The following is a 19,096-nucleotide window of genomic DNA, read 5'->3' on the forward strand; positions in this document are numbered from 1 at the left end:
TGGCTGTTGAATTGGCCTGAGGATTAGACTGGACAGGCTGTGATTTAAAGAGTTAGCCAGTGATAGTCCGTTGATCATCTGATTGACAATATTGACTCACTTCTCCAGAAGTAGGAAGTAGACATTAAGATTTGGCAAGACACTAAGGTATCAACAAAGCATAGCGAGTCTTAAGGATGCAAATAAATTAAATATTCGCATCAGTGTCACAAATATAGAAAATGATCTCTCATTGTTTTATGTCCAAGAGATTATATTTCAATTCAGCAAAGAACCTTAATTAGCATTAAATCTAAATGGAATATACACTGGTTAGACCTTGAAGTTAAAAATAAACACAAACATTTCAAGTTACCATAACCTGGATCTTACACCTTTTATCCCATATAGAATAATTTGTTAAATGTTCAGGATGCCAAGTTGGTCCTACATGGATTTTGTAAAATATAAAGATGCAGACTAGAAACATAGACCTACTGTAACAAGGTTGACATTTGCAAAGATGTTAATTAAAAAAATAGGCCTATTCAGAGTGGGAAAAATAGTTGTATCAGCATGAGCTCGCTTAGCTTGTATCAGTGAAGTTGTGGTTGGCTTTCTCAAGGCAGTACGCCAAGAAAGTGCCTAGTAGTTTCTTCTGCTTTTTTTTCTATTGGCAGTGTTTCATGTGTTACTTTGTACTGTAACAAAAATGCATCAAGCGATTCAGTTATATAAATGTTACAAACAGGACTTTAGGTCATACGTACACCTACTAAATACTAAGTTATCCATAGTTTTATTTATTGTGGCAGCAGCAGATCTTACACTGATCAAAAATCATCTTGAGAAGAGTTTGCCCATAAATACTAAGAGAAAAAAATCACTACGCCAAAGCAATCTTATAGAAAGGACCTAGGAGGTCCAAACAAGGCCCTAGGAGTTCTGAGCTTGTTTCATAAAAGAAAGGCAGCATCTTACAATGACTTGAGCTATGGCTGTGAGCAAGGGACTTTAGTTTTAATCCTGGCTCTGCCACTTACTTGGGAAGCCTTAGGGACGTCACTTAGGTCCAAATCTTCAAAAATTGTACTAATCTGGGGTGGCTCCAATTCTGGTATTTATGACATTTTTGGTATTTATGACAGTTTATGACATTTTTGTAAAAATGTTGGGCTTAGCCTCGCCGTGCCTGTTTCCTCAGTAAAAATATGAATATAATATTGCCTTGCCTACCTTGCAGGATGGTTGAGAATTAGTGACCTAATCCAATGGGATTTTTGCTATTGATGTTGATAGGAGCAGGTTTGAAGCTGTATATGGAAAATTATTAGTAATTGTATTCAAGCCAATCAGAGTCCATACTGGTGCTGTACTAGAGAACCAGAAAAAAGCAAAAACCATGTACCTTGGCATTCACAGTACAATATGCTCACCACCATCTAACCTCTTAACGCACATCAAGCAGTAAAGGTCAGGTGACCACAAAAGTAATTGCCAATATCACTTGATAATTTATCTTAACACAAACAAAAAAGACATAGGATCAGATTTTGATCTTGTTTACATTGGTGTAACTATGGAGTAAATGCCCTGAAACTAATGAACTTACTCCAGGTTAACACAAGATCAGACAGAAACAAGATCAGAATCTGGTCCAGAGCTTGATATGCTCTAATCAATGAACTGGCTACAGATACAATATACCTTTTAATATCTTCCTACATCTGTGTCTGCAAATACGGAAACTGTCAGCTACTGAGTTAAGAGTGGTAATATAGAGCAATGTAATGTTACCCCTCCTTGCATGCAAAACAGAATTGATGCTGTGTGTGTAGGAGCCATACAATAAATAGCATAAACAATTTTGGACTGGGTAATGTGAACAGCTAGGGTGTTATCAGGCAGGACTATACACTGATTTGTGCTCTTGTGATTTGCTTGTCTGGGGCAGTGGATGTCCTAAGAAGATGTAATGACCTATCGCTTACAAAAATCCAAGGAATTAAACCTCCAAAAGATGACATGGGCCAGGCCTAAAAAGGCCCTAATTGAAGACAGAACAACATGCTCTGTAGTACCGAGAAACCTCCCTCTATATGTCTTTTGAGATATGATAAATAACTACCAGCTTTTTTGGAGCTGTATTCTGTGTACTGGAGCTGTAAAGTTAATGAGACAATCTGGACATTGGAAAGCTGTTCTCAGATCTGGTAGCTTCCCTCTTAACTTTAAAAAGTAGGTTGCTGTTAGGAACTTCTACTAAAATAGAAATGCATCCGACGAAGTGGGCATTCACCCACGAAAGCTTATGCTCCAATACATCTGTTAGTCTTAAAGGTGCCACAGGACTCTCTGTTGCTTTTTACTAAAATATGATTGTCCTGATGCATTAAGTACTATGCCTTGGACCTTGTACCGTCCCCATATTTCTGCAGCTAAGTGTGGCTCTGGCCCTTACATTTACAGCAGTGCAGAGGATGTAAAAAGCCCTTGTACCCCCCTTGTGTGGCCTGCAAAGGGACTGTGCAGAGGTGCAGGGGCTGGGGGGGGGAGGTGTTGTCATCTTCTACTAGCGTCTTTTAATTTTGCTAAGGCAAGAATGAGAAATGATTTGCTCATTGGAGAACCTCCAGAAACGTTATTCTTTAACCCAGTTTTGCTAGCAGTGTTAATTAGCATTTCTAATGGCTCATCCATGCTACATTGAGAAGATACCATCATGGGTTCTGAAATTAGACCACGATCTGTCTTTTGTACAATATTTCAACACATGGCTATGGACCTAGCTTGGTAGGGGAACATTGTAGATGTCTTATTTATTATTTGAATTATTGTAGTGCCTAGACGTTCCACTCACAGACCTGGACCCCACTGTGCTTGCCATATGCCTTTACCTCAGGGCAACACACAAGGTTATTTATTCTTTGCTGGTGTTCAGTTTTACATCCTACTTTCACCTAGCAGATTTTCAATGTATTATTTATTATTTTGTATTGTGACAGTGCCTAGAGTCCAACCATCTTAGGGTCTTATTGTACTAGATTATCATATAGTAGCTGGCACGCCTTGCCCCAAAATGCTTATAATCCAAAAGACAAGACACAACAGGTGGATGAAACAAACAAGCAGGCCAGGATGGGGGTTGGAAAAGATGGGGTAACAATAATAATTGGATGTGTGCATTCTTAGCCAATCAAGAGCAGTAACCACAACTCACCATCTGCCTAACCATTGTTAGATTGCATATATGATCCATTTGTTATAGCGTATCAAGTTATAGGCCAGATTCTCATCTTGTTGATGTCTGTGTTAACCTGGAGTAAGTTGATTGGTAATTATATCTTCCGTTCACACTTTTTTGTATAGTGTACCGTCTATCATCTTTATGATCCATATCTCATGCAGTAATTGATTGTATTTTTCATACACACAATTTTGTATTCCCAAACCTGAGCCATTCTTTTTAGGGACAACTCTGAGGAACTGTCCCAGATTGAGGTGTCATTAGAGGAGGTTTTGGAACAGATTGACAAACTAAACAGTAATAAGTCACCAGGACCAGCTGGTATTCACCCAAGAGTTCTGAAGGAATGCAAATGTGAAACTTCAGAACTACTAACTGTAGTCTGTAACCTATCATTTAAATCAGCTTCTGTACCAAATGACTGGAGGATAGCTAATGTGACACCAATTTTTTAAAAGGGCTCCAGAGGTGATCCTGGCAATTACAGGCTGGTAAGCCTGACTTCAGTACCAGGCAAACTGGTTGAAACTATAGTAAAGAACAAAATTGTCAGACACACAGATGAACATAATTTTTGGGGAAAGAGTCAATATGGCTTTTGTAAAGGGAAATCATGCCTCACCAATCTACTAGAATTCTTTGAGGGGGTCAACAAGCATGTGGACAAGGAAGATCCAGTGGATATAGTGTACTTAGGTTTTCAGAAATCCTTTGACAAGGTCCCTCATCAAAGGCTCTTAAGCAAAGTAAGCAGTCATGGATAAGAGGGAAGGTTCTCTCATCGATCAGTAACTGTTTAAAAGATAGAAAACAAAGGGTAGGAATAAATGGTTAGTTTTCAGAATGGAGAGAGGTAAATGGTGGTGTCACTCAGGGGTCTGTACTGGGAACAATCCTATTCAACATATTCATAAATGATCTGGAAAAAGGGGTAAACAGTGAGGTGGCAAAATTTGCAGATGATACAAAACTATTCAAGATAGTTAAGTTCCAGGCAGACTGCAGAGAGCTACAAAAGGATCTCTCAAAACTGGGTGACTGGACAACAAAATGGCAGATGAAATTCAATGTTGATAAATACAAAGTAATGCTCTTTGGAAAACATAATCCCACCTATACATATAAAATGATGGGTTCTAAATTAGCTTTTACCACTCAAGAACAAGATCTTGGAGTCATTTTGGATAGTTCTCTGAAAACATCCACTCAGTGTTCAATGGCAGTCAAAAAAGTGAACAAAATGTTGGGAATCATTAAGAAAGGGATAGATAATAAGACAGAAAATATCATACTGCTGCTATATACATCCATGGTATGCCCACATCTTGAATAATGTGTGCAGATGTGGTTGCCCCATCTCAAAAGAGATATTGGACTTGGAAAAGGTTCAGAAAAGGGCAACAAAAATGATTAGGGGTATGGAATGATTGCTATATGAGGAGAGATTAATAAAACTGGGACTTTTCAGTTTGGAAAAGAGATGACTAAGGGGGGATATGATAGCGGTCTATAAAATCATGACTGGTGTGGAGAAAGTAAATAAGGAAGTTTTATTTACTCCTTCTCATAACACAAGGCCTAGGGGGTCACCAAATGAAATTAATAGGCAGTAGATTTAAAACAAACAAAAGGAAGTTTTTTTTTTACACAATGCACAGTCAACCTGTGGAACTCCTTGCCAGAGGATGTTGTGAAGGCCAAGACTATAACAGGGTTCAAAAAAGAACTAGATAAGTTCATGGAGGATAGGTCCACCAATGGTTATTAGCCAAGATGGACAGGGATGGTGTCCCTAGCCTTTGTTTGCCAGAAGCTGGGAATGGGTGACAGGGGATGTATCACTTGATGATTACCTGTTCCGTTCATTCCCTCTGGGGCACCTGGCATTGGTCACTGTCGGAAGACACGATACTGGGTTAGATGGACCTTTGGTCTGACCCAGTATGGTCATTCTTATGTTCTTATGTATAGTGTACTGTCTACCATCTTTATGACCCATATCTCACATGCAGTAATTGTTTAGGATGGTGGTAAAGCCTATAAAGTTTCTGTAACAGGATTTTATGGCTTTCAACAATCGGAAAGAGATGGGGTGTGCCCTTCAAGAGTTCCAGGAATCAAAGGGACTATTGCAACACTATACCTTTTAATGGGTATGTCTATCCTAGACTTTTTTTAACCTTGAATTAATTGGCTGTCAATAAACTCAAAGTAATTAACACATTTGTAAATGCTAGTCAGGACACTCCCTGATCAATTAACTCCAAGTAAAAACATCTAATGGAGACCAGTCCAGCTAGAGCTCTGATGCTTTATCCCCTTATGTAGCAGAGCAAGAATTTTACAACGGCTGCCATGCCATCGCTGGTTTAAACAGATACTGCAGATGTAGAGCTTTCTGGCTGGAGAAGCTTAGGACAATGTTTTCGCCAGAATGCTTGATCCATCTCCACCTCCTGTGGACCCATGTACATTGGATGGGCTATTGCCACAGAAAAACTAATGCTTGGTAGGGAGTCAAAGGGCCTACAGAATTTCTCTATTTATGAACCATTAGGCACTAGCAAGGATCCTGTCCATTACTCAGTGGTGCAGCTCCTCATCCTGCCTCAGGTATCTGACTCGCATCTCCAGGCTGCAGGTGTGTGGAGCCAGCCACCGGTCATACTGCTGAATGGGGTGGTTTGTTACTTGTGATCCAGTAAGGCGAATTAAACTGAGCCGGAGCGTGTGCTGCAGTCTGATGGGCTGCCAAGAACAGAGGGTCCAGCGTGTGCCAGGGGGCGCCGAGCAGCTGGCTGTGAGAGATACTGTTTCAAAGGAACTGTTGGAAGCATTTCTGTATCTCCTAAGATCAGCCCTTCCATACACACTGTGTGAAAGAACTCCTGGGTGATAACAGGAGTATCTCGATACTCGCTGATACACGTTCCTTTTGGATGCACCTTTTTGCATATAATCCCCTGTGCCCTGACCACACTTTGTCCCCACCTCCTGGTGTGCCCACTTTCACTCTCCCCAGCGCTCAGTGGAGAGTAGACACAGTGGCTTGCTCTCTGCCATGGGGCATTCTGCATATTTCGCTATATGTCACCAAGGCCATGCTTTGAAGGTGCTGAATAAAAAGCAAATACCCAGCGCTAGTGCTTTGCCTCACATCAGCACTCAGAAGCATGAGGATTGAATCCCTGCTGGATATCTTCTTTTCCCACATCCATGTGTCAAAACTCAGTCTCTGTTTGAGAGCAGCGGGGTGTGTATGTGTAGGGGGGATGATGTGAGTCACAAAGGGACCTTTCAATGCACCGTAATGCTTGTATCTTGCTGTCACAGTATTGCAAGACTGTGGGGATTCATACCGTGGTGGCTAAGCCCCAAGAAAAATTAGACACAAATATAAACCCCAAAGGCAATATCCATTATTTCTACATTGACATGTTTCTGCTGATAACATCAGAAACCTGCCTTTAATTACTGGCCTATTTAAGTTCAACGCTGATTTGTATTTGAAAAGGGACTATCAAGTGCATTTCCTCTTAACATGCAAGTGATCTCACCCTTTTGTTTTAGTCTTCCCTCCTGTAATCTTTTACATTTCCTTTTGAATGTTTTCTTTTCCTCTCTGTCGTGAAATCAACCCTTTACGATGAGCATGATTTATTTTCCTTGTGGGATTCAGCATTTCCACTATCCTCCAGAGTTATAAACAGAACTGTTCTTTCCAGAACTGGAGACTCCTTTCCACTGTGCTTTAGGCAGGTACCACTGGGGCTGCAGCCCAGCTCAAGTCTAAATTTATTAGTCTCAGTCAAGGATGCACAGTGGGGAATTGGGGTGCAAGTTAAAATGAATGCAGTTCCAAAGTACCACATATAAATTCGTGACTCATATTATTAGGCTCTGTTAATAAGATTATTTTCTGGCATCTATCGCTGTACCATCTTGCAGAATGTTCCAAATGGGCAGCCTTCTCATTTCCTTTATTAGTTTAAAAACCCAGTCCGCTCCTGTCAAAAGAGACAGGAAAACTCTTGATTTCAGCTGGTGCAGGATTAGGGCCTAGGTTACTAGCAATTGTATGTTCGTATCTTACAGCTGTGCAACTGCAATTCTTCCTTTACTTCAGTGGAAGAAGGAGACATCCTTTGCATTAGAGTAGCCTGATTTTTTGGAGAGCAGACTGGTGGCAGAAATAGAAGGGCCCAACCCTGAAAACCCTTGCTCATATGCTTCGTCCCATTCAAGGCAACGGAATGACTCGTGAACAAGGACTACTTGTGCACGTCAGGACTTACAGGAACAGATCTTAAAATGTTTACCTTTGGAAAGATCCGGAGTACATGCAATTCCCATTGAAGTCAATGGTTGTTATGGGTGCTCAGGTCAAATCTTAAGGCCCAACCCCGCAAGGTATTGAGTAGCTGCCACAAGGCACTATGATACTGAGATCAGAGAATGGGGCAGCACAGGGCTTGCCCAGCATGCCTCACGGCATATATCCAAAGAGACCACAAGGTGTGGAGGATCTACTGTGGCCTGGAGCAGCTAGGCTTCCCTCCACTACAGTGGCCCCATTGAGATGACTCGTATTTGGAGTGTGGATGGATTCAGGCCATGAAGAATATTTGTGAATGTAAGGCTGTCTTTAAAAATGGAAGGCACAGCCAGTAACTCCCATTGAGAATTGTGGTTGCTGAGCTCTTTTGAAAACCTGTCTCAAAGATTTTTCTTCCACCACTTTCAACTACTTTTTAGGGTGTGTGTGGTGTGCGCGCGCACATAACAGACTGTACTTACCACTGGCTGAATAGTGTATTCTATTGTTAGAAAACACAAGGATTTAAAATCCTTGTATCTCCGCATATTAGCATTGCTATTAAAAACATGGGTAAAAATATAAATATACAATTGTTCTTCTTAACTTCTGAGGATAGGACAAGAAGCAATGGGCTTAAATTGCAGTATGGGCAGTTTAGGTTGGACATTAGGAAAAACTTCCTAACTGTCAGGGTGGTTAAGCACAGGAATAAATTGCCTAGGGAGGTTGTGGAATCTCCCTCATTGGGGATTTTTAAGAGCAGGTTGGACAAACACCTGTCAGGGGAGGTCTAGATAATACTTAGTCCTGCCGTGAGTGCAGGGGACTGGAGTAGATGACCTCTCGAGGTCCCTTCCAGTTCTATGATTCTATAAGCTTATCCAGCACTTCTTGAGAACCCAAAGTTCCCTTTGGTATGGAGCAGAGGTGGGCAAACTACGGCCCGCGGGCCACAACTGGCCTGTGGAACCCTCCTGCCCGGCCCCTGAGCTCCTGGCCTGGGAGGCTTGCCCCCACACCTCCCCTGCTGTTTCCCTCCCCCGCAGCCTCAGCTCGCCCCACCACCAACGCAATGCTCTGGGCGGTGAGACTGCGAGCTCCTGGGGCGGCACAGCTGCAGAGCTTGGCCTGATCCGGTGCTCTGTGCTGCGTGGCTATAGCGCCCCCAGCCACCAGTGCTCCAGGCAGTGTGGTAAGGGGGCAGGGAGCGGGGGAGGGGGGTTGGATAGAGGGCAGGAGAGTTCGGGGTGGTGGTCAGAGGGCGGGGGTGTAGATGGGGTGGGGAAGTCAGGGGGAACAGAGGGGTTGAATGGGGACAGGGGTTCAGGGGGGCAGTCAGGAAGGAGCGGGGTGGTTGGATGGGGCGGCGGCGAGCAATCAGGGGCGGGGGTTCCGGGGACGGTCAGGGGACAGGGAGCGGGGGGGGGGGTGGATGGGGCAGCGGAGCCGTCAGGGAACGGGGGTGTTGGATGGGACAGGAGTCCCGGGGGTGGGCCGATGCGGCCCTCAGGCCAAAAAGTTTGCCTGCCCCTAGTATGGAGTCATGTCATTCATATGGAGACATAGCTTTTGTTTTCTTGTAATATTACACGTTGGATATTGTTTCTCAGATATGTAATTTCTATCAGCCAATGAACTAAACACCATGGGCAAAAATCTCTGCTGGCGTAACCCCAGTGAAGTTATGTGAATAGTAACTTTGGCTTTAAATATTTTAAAGTGTTGTAACAAATGCATTGATCAGAAAGGAGGAAGAAGGAAATTTGGTCTTACTATTTCATAAAGTCTAAATAATACTGTCAGCCTGCAAGCTATATAGATCAGATTGAGAGAGGGCAAGAACCACAGTAAAGTAGCTGCATACACTTTGATAAAACTTTATTATCTTTTTTTAGTGTCCTCATTAATACACTTCAAAAATGCAGTTAAGTATTTCTGGCAAGCAAAGCTTCAGTGTAATTTTACAGTATTGTAAAGGATTTATTAATTATAATCTTTTCTTGCAGAGTCTATTTATATTTGATCATGACATTAATTGGTTGCCAAAACAAACTAGAGTTAATTGCATTTAATTAAGTTGGAAGCAAGTAAGGATAGTTTATTTAGCAAAGAAAGTTCCACTGATGTATTTGTTTATTTTTAAAAGAATATGATTAAGCTAAGAAAATCTATATCTATTTTTATAGATTAAATATTTCATGGAATGCACTGGTAAAAACAGACGGGGGAATGGCATTCTTTGTTAAATGGGATGCAGGGTGATAAAAAGATAACAAGTATTCTTACAATATATTCTTACCTGAACCTCTTAAATCTAACAGTCTGATTCTGTATTTTTTAGAATTTTAAGAGTTGGTTCACTGTTTTTTACTTCAGCGCCATTACTCTATATTTACAGATGGTGCAACTGAGATCAGTTCTATGAACAGGTGAGGTTTTCCACCATATATTTGACAGAAGCAAAAAATCACATGGGAGAAAGGTGGCTTCAGTGTAGCTAGGCTGATTTATACCTGCTGAGGATTTGGGGGAGGGTGTATTGGGTAAGTAAGTTATAGTGAAAAGCACCATGAATGTGACTAAATAGCTATTTTTCATCACACACACACACACACACACACACACACACACACACACACACACACACACACACACAATCAACCAGCTTTTCTATTCAGAAGCTTTTCAACACCAAGGCCTGGTCTACATTAGAAGGTTATGTCGAATTTAGCAGTGTTAAATCGAATTAACCGTGCACCCGTCCACACAACGAAGTTATTTATTTCGACATAGAGGTCTCTTAAATTCGATTTCTGTACTCCTCCCCAACGAGGGGAGTAGCGCTAAATTCGACATGGTCATGTCGAATTAGGGTAGGTGTGGATGGAAATCGACGCTAATAGCTCCGGGAGCTATCCCACAGTGCACCACTCTGTTGACGCTCTGGACAGCAGTCCGAGCTCGGATGCTCTGACCAGCCACACAGGAAAAGCCCCGGGAAAATTTGAATTCCTTTTCCTGTCTGGGCAGTTTGAATCTCATTTCCTGTTTGGACATCGTGGCGAGCTCAGCAGCACTGGCAACGATGCAGAGCTCTCCAGCAGAGATGGCCGTGCAATCTCAGAATAGAAAGAGGGCCCCAGCATGGACTGATCGGGAAGTCTTGGATCTGATCGCTGTGTGGGGCAATGAGTCCGTGCTTTCGGAGCTGCGATCGAAAAGACGGAATGCAAAGATCTACGAGAAGATCTCAAAAGCCATGACAGAGAGAGGATACAGCCGGGATGCAATGCAGTGCCGCGTGAAAATCAAGGAGCTGAGACAAGCGTACCAGAAGACCAAAGAGTCAAACGGATGCTCCGGATCCCAGCCCCAGACATGCCGTTTCTACGAGGCACTGCATTCCGTTCTAGGTGCGGCCGCCACCACTACCCCACCACTGACCGTGGACTCTGAGGATGGGATATTGTCGATGGCCGCTTCCTCGGAGATGTTAGCGGACGGGGAAGATGAGGAAGGTGAGGAGGAGGACGAGGCAGTCGACAGCGCTTACAATGCTGATTTCCCAGACAGCCAGGATCTCTTCATCACCCTCACAGAGATCCCCTACCAACCGTCCCCAGGCGTTAACCCAGACCCTGAATCAGGGGAAGGATCAGTCGGTAAGTGTTTTAAACATGTAAACATTTATTTTGAACAGAACAGGAATATTAACAATGGGTTTTTCATGATTTGTTTGCCCTAGGCGCTTAACGTTTTAGTCCTTGGCAGTGCAACTACTGCAAAAGAATCTAACAATGTCCGGTTTATCATGATTAGTTTGCCCTAGTCGCTCTACTTTTTAGTCCTTGCCAGTGTAGCTACTGGAAAAGAAGGTCTATATGTCTGGGGATAGAGCTGAAATCTCTCTGGGACATCTCCACGAAGCTCTCCTGGAGGTAATTGGAAAGCCTTTGCATGAGGTTCCTGGGGAGAGCGGCCTTATTGTGTCCTCCGTGGTAGGAAACTTTTCCTCACCAGGCTATCATCAAGTACTCTGGGATCATTGCCTTGCAGAGCATACGGCCCTGGTTTTTGCTGGCTTTCATGCAGCATGCGTTCTTTCTCGGTCTCAGAAATTCTCAGCAGAGTGATGTCGCTCATGGTGACCTGCTTAGAATTAGGGGAATGTTACTATTGGGACTGCTTGCCTGTTCCTTTACAGAACTGTCACCGGCGGTTTACAGCCACACAGTGGAGGCGGGAGAGGGGCAGCATACAGGGATCTTTCCCGGGGACAGCCGCGAGGGGGTGGGACCGGGGCAGAGTTCATGCTTGCCAGATTGCCAGCAGCAGGAACTGGCCAACGATAGGAGCATTGCTTTGAACATGAAAGGAAGGCACTGCTATAATTTAAGTTTTAAGCAGCCAAAAGTCTATGGCTTACCATGTCAGTCTGCTACCCGAATTCCGCTGTCCTGCCCCGCTTGTCTGATCTCCACTGCAAGACCCCAGGCACTGAATGCGAAGGCCGAAAATTCGACCTTGTCCTGAGTGCGCATGTGATAGGTGCTGTGCATGGTCTTGTTCACAGAGAAAGACTATATTCATTGTTCACAAAAAATTATCTTTGTGAGGAATTCACTCCCTTTTTCCCATCCCACAGCTGCGAATGTCTCCCGACCTACCCTGGCATCCCCCTCGCAGAGGCTGGCGCAGATTAGGCGGAGAAAGAAAAGGACACGGGACGACATGTTTTTAGAACTTATGGGCTGCTCCCAAGCCGATGCGGCCCAGCAGACCCAGTGGAGGGAGAACATGTCGCAATACCAGCGATCACACAGTGAATGGGAGGAGAGGTGGCGGCAGGAAGAACAGCAGGCAACTCAAACGCTGCTTGGACTAATGAGGGAGCAAACGGACACGCTCCGGCGCCTTGTGGATGTTCTGCAGGACCGGAGGCAGGAGGACAGAGCCCCGCTGCAGTCTATCTCTAACCGTCCTCCCCCGCCACAAACTCCCATACCCCCCTCACCCAAAGTCCCAAGAAGGAGGGGCAGCAGGGGCCGTGAAAACTGTCACTCCACCCCTGCAGACTGCTCAAGTACCAGAAGGCTCTCATTCCCAAAAATTTGATAAGTCCTTTCCTTCCCGCCTCACCCAAGCCCCCGTCCCAGTTTCATCTCCTAACTGTGTAGTTGCTAATAAAAGATACCTTTCTGTTAATTACTGTTTCCATCATGTTCTTTTAGGGGAGAGTGTGTTTGAAGGGGGGGGAAGGGGATTGGTAATTGGAGAGGACAGTCACCTTTACCAGGGTACAGACACGGGGGCAGGTTCAGCAGAAGGTCACACACACATTGCAGTCACTAGGCACCCTGGTCTGGGAGGCGGTTTTCATGTCCTGGGGGGGGGGCATGTGACTTTGTGACGGGGGAGGGCAGATAGAGATCTTATGCAGCGGTCCTTATCCTGGATCACAGAGCCACGCAGCAGGGGATCTGTAACCGTCCTCCCCTGCCACAAAGTCACATAGCCCCCACACACAGAGTCCCGAAAAGGAGGGGTGGCAGGCTCCGTTGAAACAACCAGTCCACCAGTACGGACCACTCTAGGAGCAGGAGCCTGTCATTCCTCGAGTTTAGAAGCGTTCTTTCCATCACTACGCCCGCTCCTCACCACAGTCTGCGTCCCAGTTTCAACACTTTACCGCGAAATCCATAATAAAGAAAACGGTGTTCATTAACAAAGTTCCATTTATTTTATTTTTAAACGTGTGTTGAAAGGGGGGGGCGGGGTGAACGGGGTATGAAACTGGAGAGGATAGTCAACAGTAAGTGGGTAAAGAAACGGGGGCAGGTTCAGCTTCTCTTTAAACAAACTTAATAGTCACAGGTTACCCTGCTCACTGAGGAACCTAGCTTTCAAAGCCTCCCGGATGCACAGTGCGTCCCGCTGGGCTCTTCTAATTGCACGGCTGTCTGGCTGGGCATAATCAGCAGCCAGGCTATTCGCCTCAACCTCCCACCCCGCCATAAAAGTCTCCCCCTTGCTCTCACAGAGATTGTGGAGCACACAGCAAGCTGCAATAACAATGGGGATATTGGTTTCGCTGAGATCAGAGCGAGTCAGTAAGCTTCTCCATCTCCCCTTGAGAGGTCCAAAAGCACACTCCACCACCATTCTGCACTTGCTCAGTCGGTAGTTGAAGAGTTCTTTTTCAGTGTCCAGGGCACCTGTATAGGGCTTCATGAGCCAGGGCATTAGCGGGTAGGCTGGGTCCCTGAGGATCACTATAGGCATCTCTACATCCCCAACAGTTATTTTCTGGTCTGGGAAGTAAATACCTTCCTGCAGCCGTCTAAACAGACCAGAGTTCCTGAAAACACGAGCGTCATGAACCTTGCCTGGCCATCCTACGTTGATGTTTGTAAAACGTCCCCTGTGGTCCACCAGTGCTTGCAGACCATTGAAAAGTAGCCCTTTCGGTTAATGTACTGGCTGGCCTGGTGGTCTGGTCCCAGGATAGGGATGTGAGTTCCATCTATAGCCCCACCGCAGTTTGGGAATCCCATCACAGCAAAGCCATCTATGATGACCTGGACGTTTCCAAGGGTCACTACCTTTGACAGCAGTAGCTCAACGATTGTGTTGGCTACTTGCATCACAGCAACCCCCACGGTAGATTTGCCAACGCCAAAGTGATTCGCGACTGATCAGTAGCTGTCTGGCGTTGCAAGCTTCCAGAGGGCTATGGCCACTCGCTTCTGGACAGTCAGGGCTGATCGCATCCGGGCGTCCTTGCACTTCAGGGCAGGAGACAGCAACTCACAAAGTTCCAGGAAAGTTCCCTTCCGCATACGAAAGTTTTGCAGCCACTGTGATTCATCCCAGACCTGCAGCACTATGCAGTCCCACCAGTCCGTGCTTGTTTCCCGGGCCCAGAATCGCCGTTCCACAGCATCAACATGACCCATTGCCACCATGATGTTCACGGCGTGGGGTCCCGTGCTTTGTGAGAGGTCTGTGCCACTCTCAGACTTCATGTCCTCACCGTGCTGCCGTAGCCTCCTCGCCCGATTTCTCAGCATCTGCCTCTGGAAAAGGTGGATGATAAGGTGCGAGGTGTTGACAACAGCCATAACTGCAGCGATGGTCGCAGCGGGCGCCATGCTCGCAGTGCTGTGGCGTCTGCGCTGTCACTCACCAGAAAAGTGCACGAACTGATTGCCCGCCGGCGCTTTCAGGGAGGGAGGGCGGGAGTGACGGTTGGATGACGACAGTTACCCAAAACCACCCTCGACACATTTTTTTCCCCAGCAGGCATTGAGGGCTTGACCCAGAATTCCAATGGGCAGCAGGGACTGCGGGAACTGTGGGATAGCTGCCCACAGTGCACCGCTTCCAATGTCAACACTTGCCCCGTTAGTGTGGACTCACAACGTTGAATTACTGTCCTTAGTGTGGATACACACGTTCGACTTTGTAATATCGATTCCACATATTCGATTTAAGTACAATCGAACTACTCTCGTAGTGTAGACATACCCTAACAATTGATTCTAGAATCGGAATGGGGTGAAGAATTCTATGAAAGGTCTTAGCACCTTATGGGAAAATTGATTTAATGAGATATAACTGGATGTGTTTATTTAAAAAATAGGAAAGCTTATAGCTTTCTATGTTTTTCTCAGTTTTTCTTTGTGCCCTTTTAAGTAAATATTTCTACCAGCGTCAGGATTTCTTTGTTATCCCAGGGAAAAATGTAAAGCCAGTGATGAAGGCATTATCCTTTCAAAGGATAAATCCTGCCCGGTAGCATGTAGCCAGATAAGCCAGCCAGTGCATTCTTCCCAAGAGAAATCCAAGCAGCATAGAGAAGGTTGGCCTGTCAGGATGTCCCTGTCGGCTTGTTTTAGTTCAGCTCTGGAGTAACTTTCTCATGACATGTAACTATGTCTTTTGTGTGGTGTGAAAATATGTGTGAGGTGTTTTCTGGCTCTTTTCTGTCATTCATCTGTGATAAGTAGCATTACCCACATGTAGCTCTTGTTATGCTTATTTCTGTAGTGGGAGGCTTTAAGTTTGGGGGTCTCCAGAGGAGCCAGAGAGCATTGCTATGTAGTAAGATGACAAATAACAGGGGGAAATAATATAATGGAAGGCTTTCAAAGGGTTTGTTTCTGGTTTGAATTTTAGGGCAAAGGTGCAGAGCAGGGATCTGGTGGGGGAATTATCCTATCCAAACCAGTTGCCACATCACATCTGTAATGCAGTAATTATTGTAGTGGTATCAGATAATTTGAACTGAATTAAAATGTAGTTTGTTTTCCTAGTGTGCTGGAAACTGACTTTCCATGACTGAAAAGCCAGTGCTTTCTCCCCCAGCCAGCCTTACCTTGTATACTGTCCCCCCACCAATAAATAGATGATCCCTTTTGTTCTAGCCTAGTTTTTCTTTTTATTTCTACAATCTGTTTCTAGTTGGCGGGTGGGGAAATCAGTTATGGATCAAATGAAGCCATTTGTTATGGATTAATGCATGTAAATGCCTTGATGACAGCAGGAGACAAAGGCATGTAAGAGTCTGGGGTGCTGACTTTGGAAGAAAAAAATTAATGAAGCCAGCAAAACAGTGATAGTATACAGCAGAGTCATTTTAGGCTCTGACTGTATTCAGACTCTAAGAGTAAAATAATATTTTCTTCTCTCTCCTTCATCCTCTTTCCATTTAATTAAGCCTTATCCTAATGCACAGTGACCTCTGCTGAGGGAAAAGGGGTTTTTGGCAGCGTCAGGCTTCCTCATAGCTATTATACGACAAGATTCTCTCCTTATTAGAATCCAGCTATATGGGGTGGGGAGAGACAGGCACAATTTATAGTTAGGAAAGATTAAATGAAGAGAAGCTAGGAACAGAGATGCTCATTCCACTTCACCATGCATGTCCCAGTTTGGCATTAAAGTCATTAAAAGCAATATATTTGGGGGCATCTGAATAGTTGTGGACTATGCCATGCAAAGGTGACATTTGACTGTTGCAGCCAGGATGTTCTCATCAGGCTCTTGTTCTTAAATGGTTTACCTTTCTTCTCCCCCAGTGGAGGGTGGAATCAGGTAATTATTTAGATGTGAGGGCATGTTTACACTTACTGATAGAGCGACACTGTTGCAATCAATGCAGTGAGTGTCGATTTAGCGGGTCTGGTGAAGACACACCATCAATTTGGCGAGCACTCTCCCATCGATTTGTGTACTCCACCTCCCTGAGAAGAGTAAGGGAGTCGATGGTAGCCACCGCGGTAAGTGGATCTAACTACGTTGACTTCAGTTACATTATTCATATAACTGAAGTTGCATAATTTAGATGGATTTAGTTCAGTAGTGTAGACCAGCCCATATTATACTAATGGTAGCATTAGTATTGATCAGAACTATTTGACTTCAATTCACTGGATTTTTTGCCACGTTTCCTCCCCCCACCCCCAGCTACTTACATTAGTTTAGTTTCATTATTAGCTTCTGTTTGGGAAATTTTTGACCAAGCCTTGAGCAGATTCCAGGGGTGAAAGTAACTTAAAGGACTTACTGGTATGCTGGAGTCCAGAACGGGGGCGGGGCCTCAACCGGAAGAGGCGGGGCCTCAACTGGAAGGGGCGGGGTCGTTCAAGATTGAAAGGCCATGGGGCTGTGGCTGGGAGCCCCAGGGCCTTTAAATCACCCCGGAGCTATCAGCTGCAGAGGCGTCTGAGAGCCCCAGGGCTCAGGGGCGAATTAAAGGGCCCGGGGCTTCCCGCAGCGGCCGGAGCACCGGGCCCTTTAAATCCCTGCCCAAACACAGCTGCCAGACCAGACCGGCTTACTTTCACCTCTGGCAGACTCTTACTGCATCCAAAAAGCAAATATACCCCGTTATTGTTTGGGTTTCCCTTTGCATTGATTTTGTGTATTTGTGTGATCGTAAGAGCTTTTACCTTCACATCCCAAACCTCTTCTCCACCTTGATCCGGCCATGAAGTAATAATGCTGTGTGTATAGCACCGTTCTTCTGCCATGGAAGTAAGTGTGCTGTGTGGGTGACCGGTTCAATATAGCAACTCAGAATCAGGTTGGGGGAATTGGCGCTGGAAAACGGAAAGCTGTTTAAACAGGTCTATTTTTTAAAATGAACAAATACTGAAGAAAAAGTGTGACTCAGTTAAAAGATAAGGGGATTTGTGCTTTGTTTGAATTGTTTGAAAGTTTCTTTTATTAAAATAGTTCTTTGCCATTTTAGCTTGGATTTCAGTTGGCTTTGGATTGACTGTCGCTGTGTAGTGTGTTGTGGTGGTGTTTTGTCTGAGCACTGTGATATGAAGAGAGATTCTGTTGTATTGGTTCTAGTTTTCTTTGGAGACTCGGCTTGTTTACACAGCGCTCTATGGGGGTGTGATTTATAAAGTGCACTAATGTGTTGTGCCTTAATTGATCCGTGTAGACCCTGCTGGTGTGCACTAAAGGTTCCTCAGTGTGCTTTAATATAGTACTAGTACATTCAGATGTTCTAGGGAATCTTTAGTATACACCACCTTTAGCATACACAAGTGGTGGGCAGCCCGCGGGTCGCATGCGGCCCATCAGGGTAATCTGATTGCGGGGCCGTGAGACATTTTGCTGATGATGACCGTCTGCACGCACCTCCCCCCCCCCACTCCGCAGCTCCCAGTGGCCGTGGTTCGCCATTCCCAGCCAATGGGAGCTGGGGGAAGCGGTGGCCAGCATGTCCCACGGGCTGCAGGTTGCCCACCACTGGTCTACACGGACCAACTGAGGCACAATATGTTAGTTTGCTTTAGAAATCACACCCTTGTAATGTGCATAACCCCACCGTGTTGGCAAGCCCTCATGTTGTGAAAGTTCCCACTGAGTAATGTGGGCCACTCTGGGAATTTTCACCCAGCTAGGCAAAAAAAAAAATGCTATATCATTATTTGTATTGCTTTTTTGCTGACTGAGAATGGGTCCTTGTTCAGCCAGCTGTGCACATTATCCCTGCAACAAGTTATCCAACCTGAAAAGGTGCATGCTGGTCAGACCAAGATGGGGGAGAAGATGTCAGCTGGTCAGTATGTAGCCCAGGACCTTGTAACATTAATCCCACCTTGGAATGTCTCTCTGCAGTTTACCACATGGGGAGTCAAGGGGACAATATTAAACGTATAACAGTTGCAACTTCTTGTCCTGGATACACATGTGGTCCAGAGTATCTAACTGGGAGCTCTTGGCTACAGGTAATTTTACACATACTCCATTCCAAATCTAACATTTAAGGACATCATGTATTATGACAGTCCCTGGATAAATTTGTGTTCCTGACCGAATAACTCTCTCGTGATTATATGTCATCTTTCTATGAAGATCTTCATTTAGTAAGTAATCCAATGATAATATCAATACAGCGACTAATATAATTTAAATCTATTCCTCGTTTTGTTTGCTGTGTCAGTATATCCTGTGTGCAAACAAAATCAAATTGCTATTCTAATCTTTTTATTGTAATCTCATACGCCTAGCCCACCCTTATGACTTTGCCT

General features: G+C 44.7%; 2 protein-coding genes across 5 annotated transcripts in view; both read left to right on the forward strand.

Moving 5' to 3' along the window:
- Positions 1–19,096, forward strand: part of TAFA1 (TAFA chemokine like family member 1) — a 353,183-nt gene that overhangs the window by 6,439 nt on the left and 327,648 nt on the right. The gene's annotated exons all lie outside the window — the stretch shown is intronic.
- On the forward strand, positions 9,102–12,898 carry LOC135972523 (uncharacterized). Its single transcript, XM_065550706.1, has 2 exons — positions 9,102–11,206; positions 12,190–12,898. The coding sequence occupies exons 1-2, from the start codon at positions 10,630–10,632 to the stop codon at positions 12,657–12,659; spliced, it is 1,047 nt and encodes a 348-aa protein (XP_065406778.1). The 5' UTR covers positions 9,102–10,629; the 3' UTR covers positions 12,660–12,898.

The sequence above is a fragment of the Chrysemys picta genome, chromosome 7 (genome assembly GCF_011386835.1).
Source record: "Chrysemys picta bellii isolate R12L10 chromosome 7, ASM1138683v2, whole genome shotgun sequence".
NCBI classification, from domain to species: Eukaryota; Metazoa; Chordata; order Testudines; family Emydidae; genus Chrysemys; species Chrysemys picta.

Coding starts and splice junctions, on each gene's coding strand:
- LOC135972523 (XM_065550706.1), top strand. CDS start 10,630: ATGCAGAGCTCTCCAGCAGAGATGGCCGTGCAATCTCAGAATAGAAAG. Junction 11,207..12,189: donor ATCAGGGGAAGGATCAGTCG/GTAAGTGTTTTA, acceptor CCCATCCCACAG/CTGCGAATGTCTCCCGACCT.